General features: G+C 34.5%; 2 protein-coding genes across 2 annotated transcripts; one reads left to right on the top strand and one right to left on the bottom strand.

The window, feature by feature from the left end:
• Nucleotides 1–947: 947 nt before the first annotated feature.
• Nucleotides 948–2593, bottom strand: LOC109170442 (anthocyanidin 3-O-glucosyltransferase 2-like). Its single transcript, XM_019319568.1, has one exon. It carries the CDS (start codon nucleotides 2529–2531, stop codon nucleotides 1062–1064), a length of 1470 nt encoding a protein of 489 aa, XP_019175113.1. The 5' UTR covers nucleotides 2532–2593; the 3' UTR covers nucleotides 948–1061.
• A 10467-nt stretch (nucleotides 2594–13060) lies between these two features.
• LOC109169862 (putative SWI/SNF-related matrix-associated actin-dependent regulator of chromatin subfamily A member 3-like 3) lies at nucleotides 13061–15442 on the top strand. Its single transcript, XM_019318749.1, has 10 exons — nucleotides 13061–13180; nucleotides 13292–13411; nucleotides 13543–13686; nucleotides 14064–14216; nucleotides 14327–14394; nucleotides 14475–14538; nucleotides 14719–14777; nucleotides 15026–15077; nucleotides 15143–15253; nucleotides 15380–15442. The coding sequence occupies exons 1-10, from the start codon at nucleotides 13061–13063 to the stop codon at nucleotides 15440–15442; spliced, it is 954 nt and encodes a 317-aa protein (XP_019174294.1).
• The last annotated feature ends 2142 nt before the right edge of the window (nucleotides 15443–17584 follow it).

The following is a 17584-nucleotide window of genomic DNA, read 5'->3' as shown; positions in this document are numbered from 1 at the left end:
CAAGTTTTCTATAACATTGCTAGGAAATTTGTTTCTATGTTTGACTGTAAAGAATGCATTGTCATTCTAATGATCTGTATTGTAAACATTTCTGCTTATGATTAATGAATTAGTCTTTTATTTAAAAAAAATATATAAATCTAAAATATGCCAACTACCTTGTAGTGTGATGTCATCCCGGTTACCATTTCAAAATGGCATTTTCAATAAGAATTTAATTGAATTTTTAAAATTTATTTACATCTTCACTGATCTTATACTGTAGTATTATTCTTTTATTATTACACAATGCGTGGATCGTGTGTGTAATAATATAATTATCACCAAATAAATATATTATTGCACATATCCAAAAGCTAAAACAAATAGTACTGCTATTTTTTTTTTTTTTTTTTTTTGATGCAATAGTTGGTGTATTAAATGTTCAAGACTCATTTTTAAGTATAAGACTTAAAAATTAACTTTTAATTTGGATTATGAAAATGAACATTAAAAAAAAGTAACAATAACATTAAATTCAATATACTTTGTAGTTTGTACTTTGGATAGAGTTGGGTTGCTGTATTGTTGTAATGGATTTACTTCTGTTATCTCAAAACCATTCCCTTTATTTATATTTTCTAGGCTGTAAGTTAGGATTCTTGGCACATAAAAGTAAATTGAATCTTTTGCAAATTAAAATCAAGAAACACATGATGATAAGTAAAATAGCACCCACGTACAAAAATTGTGTCCTAATTAATTAGTAGTAGTTAGTAGCAAGACATGGTCCAAATGATGAAAAATCTGAGATTCATTAATTAATAGAGTCACATGATACAACAAATAAATACAAGAAAATAATTATAATATGACAAGGATACATAGAGTTCTAATACAATCTGCTACTAATTATACAAAAGTTATTAAAAGCATACATGGTAGTGAGATATATTGAAACTTTCATAAAAGCTAATGATAATAAAATTTTTTAAAAAAAAACATGCAAGAATCCATTTATTACGTGTGAGCATTTCAATCCTTTATTATTATGACACTATTTCATCTCATTCTTTGATCACTTAATTGAGATTGTTTATGACATTTTCAATAAAACTTTCAAGACAATTGAAAGATGAGCCGCCCTCCTCTACTGCCTTCCTACTCTTTTCTTTAAGTTCTTTAGCCTTTATCCTTATAGGATTGGTAGGAGAGTTATCCATAAGACTTGTGATTCCCATTTCTATTTCCTTAGCACTCACATTTTCAGGAATTATTGGAAGATTTATTGTCAAATCTCTTGAATCAGTTCTATAATCCATCTTAATTTCCACAGCCATTCCTATATCTCTTACCAATACGAACGCATGTGCTTGTTGATCTGAACCTATTGGCCAAGCGGCCATTGGAACTCCAAACCAAACACTCTCCAAAGCTGAATTCCATCCACAATGAGACACGAATCCTCCCACAGCAGGGTGAGCTAGAACTGCAGTTTGTGGTGCCCATCCTATAACTTTTCCAATGTTTTTGGTTCTCTCCAAGAATCCTTCCGGCAGGACCTCTTCGAGATTGCTATACTCGGTGGCGATTATTGAACCTGGACTTGGTGGCTTTCTCAAGGTCCATAAGAACCTTTGGCCGCTACGTTCAAGTGCGTAGGCTATCTCCTTCAATTGAGACTCAGGAAAAGTACCAATGCTTCCAAAGCAAAGAAACACAACCGATGAAGCTGGTTGGTCATCCAACCATTTCAAGATTTGGTTCACCGAATCTGGATGATTCTTCTTGGGATGATGGTCTAGGTTTAATATGGGTCCCACCGGGTAAATGGGTGGGACCTTGTTATCATTGGAGAGAGTTTCGAGTGCATGCCGCTCTAGGTCGAAGAAGGTGTTGACGATGATGCCTTTGGCCTGCCGGATTTTTCTGGCACACTCGTAGAAATCCGGCCCAACCCTGAGCAGTAACTTGACCGGAAAGGGTTTGGAATATGTAGAGATATTGAGATCAGGGTCGGAATCCTTCAACTCCGAGGCATCTTGACCATGGTCGTCTATGAGGCTCTGGAGATGGAGTTGAAGGCCGAGAATAGAAGCACCCGGAGGGTAGAACACGTAGGCGGGGACCCCAAACTCCTCGGCCACATCCATCACGGAGGTACACAGCATATCCACAACAAATCCCGCCAGCCGCCTCTGCCTCACAGAATTCTGGATTTCATTAACGCAGTAGTCTCTGACTTTAGCCTTCTGAGAATCGAAGTAGGCTTTCAAGATGGAAAGGAGGTCGGTGTTCCCCTCCAAAGCATCCAGGTCCTCAGGCAGTAGAATGAGCTTCAATCTAGGGTTCATATCCTTGTCACCGGCCAGCAAAGAATCGATGTAAGAATTAATCTTGGCATCGGGAACGAAAGGCAGTTTCATCATCAAGACAGTGAGGGAGAGCTGAGATCCTCTTTGCAGGAGGACCTTCGCCGTTTCGAGGGCAGCAACAAGGTGACCCATTCCAGGGGCAGGAATGAAAAGCAGCTCAATATTAGCATCTTCCATTGGAGAGGAGATCAGAGGTGAGAGCGAGCTGAAACAGGATTGGATATTAGAGAGAGAAAGTATTACGGGGGAATGGGGATGGGAATGGGGGCTATTGATCTGAGTATATATAGACCACAATAATGCGCGGATCATACGGGTAATAAAAAAATATTAACTAGCAATATTTATTTGTTTTAGCTTTTGGATTTGTGCAAATTAATATAATCAAACCCAGCTAGAAACGTTTTTCTTGCTAAGTTTCTTTCAACGCAAAAAACACTAATATATAGGAGTATAACATAATTTAATCAATCCAAAATTTTAATTTCAAATTCCAACTAAAAAAACGTAAGGTAACATTTACGGCCATTTGCATAAGATAAATAAATAATTTATTTATTTATTTAAAATTTTAACTAATAAAAATTAATTTATTTAAAATTATAATAAATTTTGAATAAGAATTTAATTGAATTTTTAAAATTTCTTTACATCTTCACTGATCTTATAATGTAATATTATTCTTTTATTATTACACTGCGTGGATCTCGTGTGTGTAATAATATATTTATCACCCTTACCAAAAAAAAAAAATAATATATTTATCACCAAATAAACTAGCAGTACAATTTGTTTTAGCTTTTGGATATGTGCAAACCCAGAAACTTGTTCATGCTTTGAATCCAAAAGGAATATATATATATATATATATATATATATATATATATATATATATAATTTATTTCATGTGCCGTTGAGTGTGTCCCTTGTGATTGTGCAGTTAAATCTGAGCCATTGATATTGTCTAAATTAACATTTATGATTAATATAATGATTAAAAAAACGCGGTGGCAATTTGATCTTTGTGCATCTAGGTCAAATTTAAGGTTCGTGATTTTCCTTCTTAAGGTGTGTGTTTTTGTACTGTGTAGCTTAAGGTGCGTTAGTTGTTGAAAACTTAAATGCGTCGATCTAAAGCTTTAGGTGCATGATTTTCTTTCTTAAGGTGCATTAGTTGTTGAAAACTTAAATGCGTCGATCTAAAGCTTTAGGTGCATGATTTTCTTTCTTAAGGTGCGTGGTTTGTATGCTTAAGGTGCGTCAGTTGTTGAAACTTAAGGTGCGTCGGCCTAAAGCTTTAGGCCAGTGCGTGGTTTTCCTTCTTAAGGTGCATTGTTTTCTTTCTTAAGGTGCATGATTTGTATGCTTAAGCTGCGTCAGTTGTTGTTGAAGTTTAAGGTGCGCCATTTTAAAATTTTAGGTGCGTGGTTTGTGTTCTTAAGGTGCTTTGTTTGTGTGCTTAAGGTGCGTAGTTTGTGTATTTAAGGTGCGCTATTTTAATGCTTAAGGTGCGTTTTTTGTGTTAACCGCACGTGAGGTTATCTTAGAAATAGGTGGGGGGAATGTGGATCAGAATTGCAGTGCGGAACAAGATTGATCAGTGAATCTACTCTTCTGAGTTCAAACAACTTTTTTTTTTTCCCAATTTACTGATTGTCTGAATCGCAAAACCACAAACAATAGAAAATCGAATTATGTATTTTGAATGTAAAAGTGAGGAGTGTTGACAGATCGGGTGAGAGATCGAGTATGGACGCCATTGTTGCCAAGTTGTTGTTGTTATTATCCTGTTTCTGCATTGCCTCAGTGATGTTTGCAATTGGTGAAGACGGTTTCTTCAGCTCAAATGAATGCTCATGTGATACCTTGCAAGCAACAATTACTCGTAGAAGATATCAATGTATGGAAGAAGACTTTGGCCTTCTCAACTCTGACCCAATTCCATGCTTCAAAGTCCAGCTCATGTTGGCTTTACTGTTAGCGTGATTTATAATTATCCTTTTTAATCCTGCTGACCTCTATTGTATTGGGTAAATTATATTGTGCACCGCGGTGCATAATCGATTATGCACTGCACATTAAAACGACGTCGTTTTATTTAATGAAAAGAAACGGAATCCGTTTTGGGCCGTTCTGCAAAAAATAACTCTGTTCTTCAGTTTCATTTTGTATACACTGCAGTTTCATTTCGATATAACTACAGTTTCATTTCGATATAACTACAGTTTCATTCAATATTTATACACTCAAATATGTGAAAATGTTATTTAATTTTATATTTTATAAACATTATAGTTCCATTAAAACACAACTACATGATCATTTCGATATAATTACAGCTTCATTGTACAATATACACTCAAATATGAAATGTTATTCAGTTTCGTTTTATATATACTGCAATTTCATTTCACCACAACTACAGTATCATTTTGATATAACTGCAGTTTCATTTAATAATATAAAAATAATACGTGTGTCAGTGTCGGTTTAGATACATTGTAGTGTCACTCCGATAACACTAAAAGCGCACCGTTTCTTTACTTAAAGAAACGACGCCGTTTTGATGCGCGGTGCATAATCGATTATGCACCGCGGTCCACGATATAACAACTGTATTATATTGTAGTATTTGTTCTACATATTTTTTTCTACTATGTTGCATAAAGAGTTGCCTGCACTGAACTTTAATCTCATATGACCTCCCATATAGGAGAGTCTCTCATTTGAGCACAAGATACTTGACAATTTTTTTTTTTAAACAAAAAAATTGCACCTTACATTCTGTAGTCATTATACGGATGAATTATTATTATTAAATTAAATGAAATGAAGCATACTTCCTCTATCACATTTAGAACTTATATGCCAACAGAGTAGTTTGGCTTATTAAATTTAACTAGTATTATCCCGTGCGATGCACGGACTAAATATTAAAGATTTGTTTGTAATGTTAGAATAGTTAAAAAAAAAATGTTTTTAATAATGGTATTTGAAGTACAGAAGCAGAAAACATGAACCATAATTTAATTGTTTAAAATTATATTTTTATTAAGTATATGACAAAATAATTATGATATTGTATTTACAATATTTAATTTAATAATTGAAAATAGTATGATACAAAAAGTTACTATTATTAATCGCAGCTAGCGGTATACATATTTGATCTTGAGTATGTCTACTCCTAGTATGCTACACCTGCGATGCACGGAATGAATATTGGACAACATTATAATAATATTATTTATTAAAAAATACATAACCTAATATCAACATAGTTGCAATTCATATTTGTATTCATATATATATATATATATATATATATATATATATATATATATATTACAATAATAACAATAACACTAACACTAATAATAATAATAATAATAATAATAAAGAAAAATAACAACACATGTATTATAATCGATGAACTATAAATGTTATTTTCTCTAACAACTATTAGTCAAAGTGGCAAAAAAAATATTTAAAAATAGAATTAATTACATTAATGGTTCCTTGACTATTGTCATTTATCAATTTTTATTATCATTCAACTTTAACTTAGAACATAAATGGTCATTTGACTATTGATATTTACCAATTTTCGTCATCGACTTTTAATCTAATCATAAGTGGCCATTTGATTATTGATTTTTTTTCTAAATTTGGTCATCTAGTTAAATATCATTTTAATAAAACTTTAGTTCTTCACAATGATGAACTCAATGTATTAAGTTGATGAACTCAAATTGTTCATCTCAATAAAAAGCTAATTTTTATATTATTATTCTTAAATTTAATGTTTATTAAATAGATATTTAAACTGTATGACCAAATTTAAAACAAAATCAATAGTCAATCGGTCATTTATGGTCATATTGAAAGTCAAGACGAAAATTGGTAAAAATCATAGTCAAGAGACCATTTATGATATAATTAAAAGTCAAAAAATATAATATGGTAAATGTTAATAGTCAATTAACCATTAATGGAATTCACTATTTAAACTACTATATATATATATATATATATATATATATATATATATATATATATATATATATATATATATATTTGAATGCTACTGGCTCTATTACAATGTAATATCTGTTCATATACTTTCTCAACCTACTGAAACACAAAGAACCAATAAATTATAATGTGTTGTTGTCGGTGTCAATAATAGTTTTCTATCGTAAAATATCGTTTAATAAAAATAAGAGTTAATACCCAAAATGGTCCCTTGACTATGCCATAATTACCAATTTGATCCTCAACTACCATTCTTACCCAATTAAGTCCTCAACTATGTAACTTTTACTCAATTAAGTCATCAACTATACAATTCTTACCCAATTTAGTCCTCAACTATATAATTCTTACCCAATTTAGTCCTCTGTATTAATTTGACTGTTTGTTGACTGTCAAAAGTCGGGATAAAATTATAATTTTACAAGATTTCTCCTTCCTCTCCATTTAGCAGCGCCAAACCATGCAGCAATACACTCCGATCAGATTTCGATCGTCAAAAAATCGTTGGAAATCAAATTCATGGGCTATCCGATGCATAACCACTACTTCGATACTGACAGGTTTAGAACCCAACCGGAGCTTATTGCTACATGGTTTGGCGCTGCTAAATGAGGAGGAAGGAGAAAACTTGTAAAATTACAACTTTATTTCCACTTTTGACAGTCAACAAACAGTCAAATTGACAAAGGACTAAATTGGGTAAAAATTGTATAGTTGAGGACTTAATTGGGTAAGAATGATAGTCGAGGACCAAATTGGTAATTACGACATAGTCGAGGGACTATTTTGGGTATTAACTCTAAAAATAATTATATTCATTGTTAAATCAATCCATAATAATAATAATAAAAAAAGATCACGTGTTCAATTTTGCTAACACTTTCTCGATCGAGCCCATCACACCAAGTATTCTTCATGCGATTTACATAATTACATAGTATACATCGTCATAGTATTCCCGGTCCCCTCCTATGCAAAAAAAAAAAAAAAAAAAGGTCATGTAATGGTTGCAGTTTTCTTGTCATATAAAAATGTCTAGTGGTGCAAAGTGATTCTTCTAAATGAGACGTCATGGGTTCAAGCGCCAATGAGGCGGTATTGAGTTTAGTGAATTGACAAAGTAGTTATGAACGGATAATACATTGTAACAAAGTCAAAAGTACTAAAAAAGAGTATTAATTATTCAATTATAATAATTCAACTAAATATTGATATGTTAGTTACACATTGCTTTTAAATTAAATAAAATTACTTATATGATTTATTCTCTCGTGTATTTTTTGTTACTATTAGTTTTTTTTTTTCATAAAAATTTAATTGATGAAATATTGATGGGGTGTTTGAAAAATAAATTATAAGTCAAAGTCAATATAAACACAAATATTTAAAACTCAAAACCCGAATATGAGTCAAAGTGGCGAAAAAGAGAGAGATTTAAAATATTACTGTATTTTTATTTAAACATTATACATTATAAATTTGGTTTGTTAGTGCCCAATAGTAGCTATTTATTGTAAAAAGATCCTTTAATAAAAACTAATTATATTTATGTTAAATTAATATATAATAATAAAAAAATACTTTATTGATTGAGTCAATCACACTAAGTATTCTTTTTGTGATTTATAAAATTTACATTGTATACACCATCATGTAGTGGTTGTGATTTTTTTTTTTTTTTGTCACATAAAAAAATATTAATGATTCAATCATAATAATTCTATTAAATTATGATATGATACTGATAATTACACATTACTTACTGTATTTATGATTTATTATTTTATCCAATTTTTTTTTCTTTATGTTTTCCATGTAATATTTATGGGGTATTTGAAAAATAGATTATAAACCAAAGTGAATAATATAACACAAATATTTATGCTTTCAAAAAAAAAAACACAAATATTTAAAATTTATAATCTAAATAACTTTAAGAGTCAGTTGAGAAGAATGTGGATGCTCTAAGTCGGTGGAGCTTGCCCAACGCGCTTTTTTTTTTTTTTTTTTTTTTGGAAACTGCCCAACGTACACTTACTGACTCCTTTATATAGATACCTCTGCCAATGAACAGTTCTTCATCCTCATGGCTTTTTCAGTGATCAAGAAGCAACATAAGTATAGCCGTTATAGCGAAAGAGGTTTCGGAACGTTGTAAGTATTCAACAAAAACTTGCTAGTGTTACTTTGAATCTTTGTATTTTCTTTGAATACTTGTTAGATTTGGCAGATAAAGTTTAATCACTGTGTAGTTCTTTGCTCCCTTTCTGTATTCCTGAATTTCCCCACATTTTTGGGTTCTTTTTCCTTTATTATTTAAAAAATGATTTTTAGTGTGTTTAAGTATTCTTTATAGTTTTTAAAATGTTTTTTTCGCTGTTCTTGTTAGTCTTTAAAATGATTTTCAGCATTTGGAAGTGTTATTTTTAATTTTTAAAATAGTTTTCAGAGTTATTTTTTTTAACATTTACATTCTTGATATGTTTTTTTTCTTTATTTTTGGGTTCTTTTCCCTTTGTTATTTTTAAAATGATTTTCAGGGTTTTAAAGTATTCTTTTTAATAGTTGATGTTTTCCTTGTCAGTTCTGAACACACAAGATGATCTACAGGCGGTATGCTGTGTTATTCTTCTCGCTCTGTGTTGATATGACGGACAGGGGGTTGGCTTATTTGGAGTGCATCCACTTGTTTGTGTAGATACTGGATCACTTTTTTAGTAATGTCTGCGAGTTAGATTTGGTTTTTAACTTTCACAAGGTATGGTTTTTCAAAAAAAAAAACCAGGTATTTTCACAAGGTACTGGATCACAAGTTCTTTCAAAAAAAAAAAAAACTTTCACAAGGTATGGTTTTTCAGTCTTTCTCATTGTGAATCTCTGTATTTTCTTTTATTTCTACTGTATTCACCTTGTGTATGCTGCATTGTAATTTATACTTCTGATTGATTGTTTTCCTATGAAGGTATATCTAATCTTAGATGAATTCTTACTCGCTTGGGAGCTCCAAGAAACAAGTAAGAAGGTGAGAGTAAAGAAGGATTTTTCTCGCGCCTTATCCTTGTTCTAGTGAGGTGTACTTTGCATAGATTTTGCAGAAAAAATGGATGTTTGATTTCTTCTGAAACTGCAGGCTATCATAGAGAGTTTGAATGAATTGGAGAAGTTGGAGTAAAGATTGATGATCCATGATGGCCAACCTTCATCCATATTCCAAAGTATGCAAACATGCAGGGAGGACCAATTCTAAATTTCTAATGCCTGGTTTTTGCCTCCAGAAAGCTCTTCAACCTGTGCGTGCTTCCTATTTCCCTCCAGGTATTCCTGCTTTGTTGTCCGACTGATTGCACTCTGGAGTGTTATCTTCTTCTTTCTCTTATTCTCACCATTGGTTGAATTCTTCAAATCTACTAAAGCCTTTAATGTAATGGAACTTGATTTCAGGGTATTTGCATTGGTTTAAGTGAAGTGATGGCAAGTGCTGGGAAGAGCCAGTTGCTGAGTTTCATGGACAAGCTTATCCCCACTCTGTGATAGGTTTGAGATTGTTTACTTGTACTGAAGGAAGCAATTTTGTTTCTGCTTTCCTGTATGAAAAATTTCTTACTGATATTCTGATGTTATAGGCTTATAGCATAACCTGAGGTTCGTGAATCAGCAGAGTTGGCATTCAGCTCTCTCTACAAGGTACCACTAGTTAGTTCTTGGTGTGTGAATATTAGTTTGATGATGAATTGATGATGGTTCCTTGTGTAGACTGCTGGAATGCAAGCAATTGATGAGATTGTTCCTACACTTCTGCATGCTCTGGAGGAAGATCAAACCTCTGATACTGCTCTTGGATGGTTTAAAACATATTTCTAGGTTGGAAACCATTTGCAAATGTGTATTTTCTTACATTTCTGCCTGGGCACCTTTTCTGATTTTTAAAATGTATTGGATGCTTCTTTCAGTGAGCAGGACCAGTGCTGTGCTGCCTGCCTCATATCCTTCCCAAGCTTGTCTACCTTCCCCTTTCGTAAGTATTGTGACTATTTCTTATAGCTTTTTTTTTATAGAGTAGTATTTCTTTATTATTCACAATGATCTTTGGTTTTATATCCAGCGCCTTCAATGCACATGCCTTGGGAGCTTTAGCAGAGGTTGCTGGACCTGGTCTTGATGCCCCCCTTAGTACCATCCTTCCTGCTTTACTCACTGCAATAGGCTATACTGATATGGTAGGAACCTAATTTTTATGCCATAATGCCATTTACTTGGTTTCTAAGTTGATTTGTGTTATTTTTTTTCATTGCATAATTTGCATGTGTCATGCTTTCACCTTGAAAATATCTGAGGTTCAAAGTCTCGCCAAGAAAGCAGCAGAAACTGTTGTCACTGTAATTGATGAGGAAGGTATCGAATGAAATACTGTCGGAGCTTCTCAAAGGAGTTGGAGATATTCAGGCATGATTTATTGTTTTGCATAATGCTAATGTGCTTTTCTTTTCTTTGTATTCCAGTTTTTAGCTAACACTATTTAAGTTTTATTCTTCCAGGCTTCAATCAGACAATGTTCTGCGTACTTAATTGGATATTTATTCAAAACCAGTGATCTATATCTTGTTGATGGGGCTCCAAATGTGATATCCACCCTGATTATTTTACTAAGTGATTCAGATTCGGTATTATTTTGATTCATTGCATGACATTAATACAATGCACTTTAATTTACTGGTTTATCTTACCGTGCTCCTTTACAGATTGCTTGGGAAGCATTGTCTAGTGTTATAAGTTCAGTTCCTAAAGGAGTTCTTCCTTCGTATATAAAGTTGGTTCGTGATGTATACAAACATGCAGGGAGGACCAATTCTAAATTTCTAATGCCTGGTTTTTGCTTCCGTAAAGCTCTTCAACCTGTGCGTGCTTCCTATTTCCCTCCAGGTATTCCTGCTTTGTTGTCCGACTGATTGCACTCTGGAGTGGTATCTTCTTCTTTCTCTTATTCTCACCATTGGTTGAATTCTTCAAATCTACTAAAGCCTTTAATGTAATGGAACTTGATTTCAGGGTATTTGCATTGGTTTAAGTGAAGTGATGGCAAGTGCTGGGAAGAGCCAGTTGCTGAGTTTCATGGACAAGCTTATCCCTACCATTCGGACAGCACTTTGTGATAGGTTTGAGATTGTTTACTTGTATTGAAGGAAGCAATTTTGTTTCTGCTTTCCTGTATGAAAAATTTCTTACTGATTTTCTGATGTTATAGGCGCTTATAGCATAACCTGAGGTTCGTGAATCAGCAGGGTTGGCATTCAACTCTCTCTACAAGGTACCACTAGTTAGTTCTTGGTGTGTGAATATTAGTTTGATGATGAATTGATGATGGTTCCTTGTGTAGACTGCTGGAATGCAAGCAATTGATGAGATTGTTCCGACACTTCTGCACGCTCTTGATGACGATCAAATCTCTGATATTGCACTGGATGGTTTGAAGCAGATTTTAAGGTTGAAAACCGTTTGCAAATGTGTATTTTCTTACATTTCTGACACTGCTGGAATGCAAGCAATTGATGAGATTGTTCCGACACTTCTGCACGCTCTTGATGACGATCAAATCTCTGATATTGCACTGGATGGTTTGAAGCAGATTTTAAGGTTGAAAACCGTTTGCAAATGTGTATTTTCTTACATTTCTGCCTCGGCTCCTTTTCTGATTTTTAAAATGTATTGGATGCTTCTTTCAGTGTCAGGACCAGTGCTGTGCTGCCTCACATCCTTCCCAAGCTTGTGTCCACATTCCTCTTTAGTAAGTATTGTGTCTGTTTCTTATAGCGTTTTGTATACTAGTATTTCTTTAGTATTTCCAAAGATCTTTGGTTTTATATCCAGTGCCTTCAATGCACATGCTTTGGGAGCTTTAGCAGAGGTTGCTGGACCTGCTTTACTCACTGCAATGGGCTATACTGATATGGTAGGAACCTAAATTTTTATGCCCATAATGCCATTTACCTGGTTTCCTCTTTCACATCATTTAAATTTGAGTCATTGCTTAATTTCATTTGTAAATTTGAGCCGTTGCATAATTTGCATTTGTAATGCTTTTACCTTGAAAATATAGGAGGTTCAAAGTCTCGCCAAGAAAGCAGCAGAAACTGTTGTCACTGTAATTGATGAGGAAGGTATCGAGTTTTTGCTGTCGGAGGTTCTTAAAGGAGTTGGAGATATTCAGGCATGATTTATTGTTTTACATAATGATAATGTGACTTTCTTTCTTTGTATTGCATTCTCTAGCTAACACTATTTAAGTTTTATTCTTCCAGGATTTAATCAGACAAAGTTCTGCATACTTAAAGTGATTCAGATTCAGCTACCGTGATGGTATTATTTTGATTCATTGCATGACATTAATACAATGCACTTCAATGTACTGGTTTATCTTACCGTGCTCCTTTACAGATTGCTTGGGAAGCATTGTTTAGTGCGATAAGTTCAGTTCCTAAAGGAGTTCTTCCTTCGTATATAAAGTTGGTTCGTGAAGGAGTGTGAACATTTTCTCTGGTGAAGCACCTGCAGAATTTCCTTCTGCATTGGAAACAGTGAGTTTTATTTTGTTACTCCAATTTAATATCTTGATGTCCTGGTTTTTGTTGTTGTTGCAGATCTTAGAAGATGCTATGGGCCTGGGGTAAACTGTAATGACAATTGCTCTAATACTTGCTAGGCCGGGCAAGGGTATCCCTGATAATCAAGAACTTGCTGAGGAGCCTATTACTCAGCATTCTAGGAACAGAAGGATTAAAGGTGGCACTCTCATTGTTTGTCCTATGGGCCTGGGGTAAACTGTAATGACAATTGCTCTAATACTTGCTAGGCCGGGCAAGGGTATTCCTGATAAGCAAGAACTTGCTTAGGAGCCTATTACTCAGCATTCTAGAAACAGAAGGATTAAAGGTGGCACTCTCATTGTTTGTCCTATGGCATTACTTGGTCAATGGAAGGTGTGGCACTTCATTGTTCGTCCTATGGCATTACTTGGTCAATGGAAGGTTTGGCACTTCATTGTTCGTCCTATGGCATTACTTGGTCAATGGAAGGTGAGTTTATTAGTCTGTAGCCCCTTTCTTGCTTAATGTCAATATGAAAATGTGTCTGATATTGATTATAATTCTCATAACAGGATGAACTTGAAGCCCATTCAAAGCCAGATAGCATTTCTGTTTTTGTTCATTATGGTGGGGAAAGAAGTAATGACCCTAGAGTGATAGTAGAAACAGATGTGGTCTTGACAACCTATTGTCTTCTAACTGCTGCATATAAGGCTGTAAGTAATCCAGCCTTTTTCAGATCAGTATCAATGTTTTTCCCATGAGCTTGAAAGTGTATTTATTCTGTTCATTTGGTTCTATGTGCATTAACCAGTTTTTAATTGTGATTTAGGATGCGGAGAGTAGCATATTCCATGAAGTTGATTGGCATCGAATTGTACTGGATGAAGCAGTCACCATAAAATCCTGGAGAACTGTGAGTGCTAGGGCTGCATTCACATTGTCTGCACATTGCAGGTGGTGTCTCACTGGTATTCCACTTCAGGTATGTTTCCTCATCTAAGTTCCCATTTATCATATTTCCTAAAAAATGAGGCTTTTATTCTGTTCATTTGGTTCTATGTGCATTAACCAGTTTTTAACTGTGATTTAGGATGCGGAGAGTAGCATATTCCATGAAGTTGATTGGCATCGAATTGTACTGGATGAAGCACTCACCATAAAATCCTGGAGAACTGTGAGTGCTAGGGCTGCATTCACATTGTCTGCACATTGCAGGTGGTGTCTCACTGGTATTCCACTTCAGGTATGTTTCCTCATCTAAGTTCCCATTTATCATATTTCCGGCTTTCATGAGACCGTCTCATTTGATAGAAATCTGATTTATGTTAATGATGTCCTCACTAATTGCTGCAGAATAATTTGCAAGATCTTTACAGCCTTCTGTGTTTCTTGCATGTTGAGCCATGGTGCAATTGGGCATGGCATGTTTTCTATATTACTAACTGTATATATACATGCTAATAAGTTTAACTGAATTACTTAAATGTTTGCTATCTTTTAGGTGGAATAAGTTAATACAGAGACCTTATGAGAATGGTGATCAGAGAGCATTGAAACTGATCAAGGCAATTCTTAGGCCTAAACCCTAAACCCTAAACGCATGGTATGTTTTCTGTATTACTAACTGTATGTACATGCTAATAAGTTTAACTGAATTACTTAAATGTTTGCTATCTTTTAGGTGGAATAAGTTAATACAGAGACCTTATGAGAATGGTGATCAGAGAGCATTGAAACTGATCAAGGCAATTCTTAGGCCATTAATGCTTAGGAGAACAAAGGAAACAAAGGACAAGGAAGGGAGGTAGTGTTCTTCACAACTTTGCAAACATTCTTGAGTTGCTACTCAGACTGAGACAGTGTTGCGACCATCCTTTTCTTGTGAGGAGGTGAAATGCCATTAGAGCTTTACTGTGCATGTGTCTATAATGAAATATACTCTGATCTCTAAAACAGTTTATTTCCCCTAAATCTGCAGCCGAGCCCGATGTAGACTAATATGCAAACAAGCTTGCCCAGAAGATTCTTGAAACAAACCCTGATTTGGATAAGGTCTCACAAAAGTATGTTAGGAACAAACCGTGATTTGGGCTATACTGATATGGTAGGAACCTAATTTTTATGCCATAATACCATTTACTTGGTTTCCTCGTTCACAATAAAATATAGGAGGTTCAAAGTCTTGCCAAGAAAGCAGCAGAAACTGTTGTCACTGTAATTGATGAGAAAGATATCGAGATTTTGCTGTCGGAGGTTCTTAATGGAGTTGGAGATATTCAGGCATGATTTATTGCTTTACATAATGATAATGGTGACTTTCTTTCTTTGTATTGTATTCTTTAGCTAACACTATTTGGATTCATTGCATTATTACAATGCACTTCAATTTAGTGGTTTATCTTACAGATTGCTTGGGAAGCATTGTCTAGTGTTATAAGTTCAGTTCCTAAAGGAGTTCTTCCTTCGTAAATAAAGTTGGTTCGTGATGTATACAAACATGCTGGGAGGACCAGTTCTAATACCTGGTTTTTGCCTCCGGAAAGCTCTTCAACCTATGCTTCCTATTTCCCTCCAGGTATTCCTGATTTGTTCTTCAACTGATTGCACCTTCTTCTTTCTTTCTCTTATTCACTATTTGTTGAATTCTTCAAATCTACCAAAGCCTTTAATGTAATGGAACTTGATTTCAGGGTGTTTGCATTGGTTTAAGTGAAGTGATGGCAAGTGCTGGGAAGAGCCAGTTGCTGAGTTTCATGCACAAGCTTATCCCTATCATTCGGACAGCACTTTGTGATAGGTTTGAGATTGTTTGTTTACTTGTATTGAAGGAAGCAATTTTGTTTCTGCTTTCCTGTATTAAAAATTTCTTACTGATTTTCTGATGTTATAGCATGACCTGAGGTTCGTGAATCGGCAGGGTTGGCATTCAGCACTCTCTACAAGGTACCACTAGTTAGTTCTTGGTGTGTGAATATTAGTTTGATGATGAATTGATGATGGTTCCTTGTGTAACTGCTGGAGTGCAAGAAATTGATGAGATTGTTCCGACACTTCTGCATGCTCTTGTTGACGATCAAATCTCTGATACTGCTCTGGATGATTTGAAACAGATTTTAAGGTTGAAAATCGTTTGCAAATATGTTATTTCTCACATTTCTGGCTGGGCACCTTTTCTGATTTTTAAAATGTATTGGATGCTTCTTTCAGTGTCAGGACCAGTGCTGTGCTGCCTCCATATCCTTCCCAAGCTTGTGTCCATATTCCTCTTTCGTAAGTATTGTGTCTGTTTCTTATAGTGTTTTCTTTATTATTTCCAAAGATCTTTGGTTTTATATCCAGTGCCTCAATGCACATGCTTTGGGAGCTTTAGCAGAGGTTGCTGGACCTGCTTTACTCACTGCAATGGGCTATACTGATATGGTAGGAACCTAATTTATGCCCATAATGCCATTTACTTGGTTTCCTCGTTCACATCATTTAAATTTGAGTCATTGTATAATTTCATTTGTAAATTTGAGCCGTTGCATAATTTGCATTTGTAATGCTTTTTTCTTGAAATATAGGAGATTGAAAGTCTCGCCAAGAAAGCAGCAGAAACTGTTGTCACTGTAAATGATGAGGAAGGTATCGAGTTTTTGCTGTCGGAGGTTCTTAAAGGAGTTGGAGATATTCAGGCATGATTTATTGTTTTACATAATGATAATGTGACTTTCTTTCTGTGTATTGCATTCTTTAGCTAACACTATTTAAGTTTTTTTCTTCTAGGATTTAATCAGACAAAGTTCTGCATACTTAGAGTGATTCAGATTCAGCTACCGTGACGGTATTATTTTGATTCATTGCATGACATTAATATTTAATACAATGCACTTCAATGTACTTGTTTAACTTACTGTGCTCCTTTACAGATTGCTTGGGAAGCATTGTCTAGTGTGATAAGTTCAGTTCCTAAAGGAGTTCTTCCTTTGTATATAAAGTTGGTTCGTGATGTATTCAAACATGCAGGGAGGACCAGTTCTAATACCTGGTTTTTGCCTCCGGAAAGCTCTTCAACCTGTGCTTCCTTTTTTCCTCCAGGTGTTCCTGCTTACTTTTGTTTGTGAACTTAAATTTTACATTGAAAGAATCTCTTCATTTGTTTTGACTTGTCCAAATAAGGTCCTTCAACCAGTTTCTTCTCAGGAGACTGAAGTCTGATGTTGAGAAAGGTCTTCCTCCCAAGAAGGAAACTATCCTCAAGGTTGGTATGTCCCAGATGCAGAAGCAATATTATAAAGCTTTGTTGCAAAAAGATCTAGAAGTTGTTAATTCTGGTGGAGAGCGAAAGCATCTTCTAAATTTAGCCATGCAACTGCCGAAATGCTGCAATCATCCATATCTGTTTCAAGGTGCTGAACCTGGACCTCCTTATACTACGGGGAGAGCATCTGATAGAGAATGCTGGTAATGTTTCAATGTATCTATATTTGGGTAGACTGTTGATCTTACAGTTGATTGATAAAGCTGTTGCTTTCCTTTATTTATTGTAGGCAAAATGGTTCTTCTGGATAAGCTGCTTCCAAAACTAAAGGACACGCGTTCAAGGGTGTTAACATTTTCACAGGTCTTCAG

The sequence above is a fragment of the Ipomoea nil genome, unplaced genomic scaffold (genome assembly GCF_001879475.1).
Source record: "Ipomoea nil cultivar Tokyo-kokei standard unplaced genomic scaffold, Asagao_1.1 scaffold3321, whole genome shotgun sequence".
Taxonomy (NCBI): Eukaryota; Viridiplantae; Streptophyta; class Magnoliopsida; order Solanales; family Convolvulaceae; genus Ipomoea; species Ipomoea nil.
The sequence above is the reverse complement of the archived record's forward strand: the minus strand, read 5'-3'. Positions and strand labels throughout refer to the sequence as shown.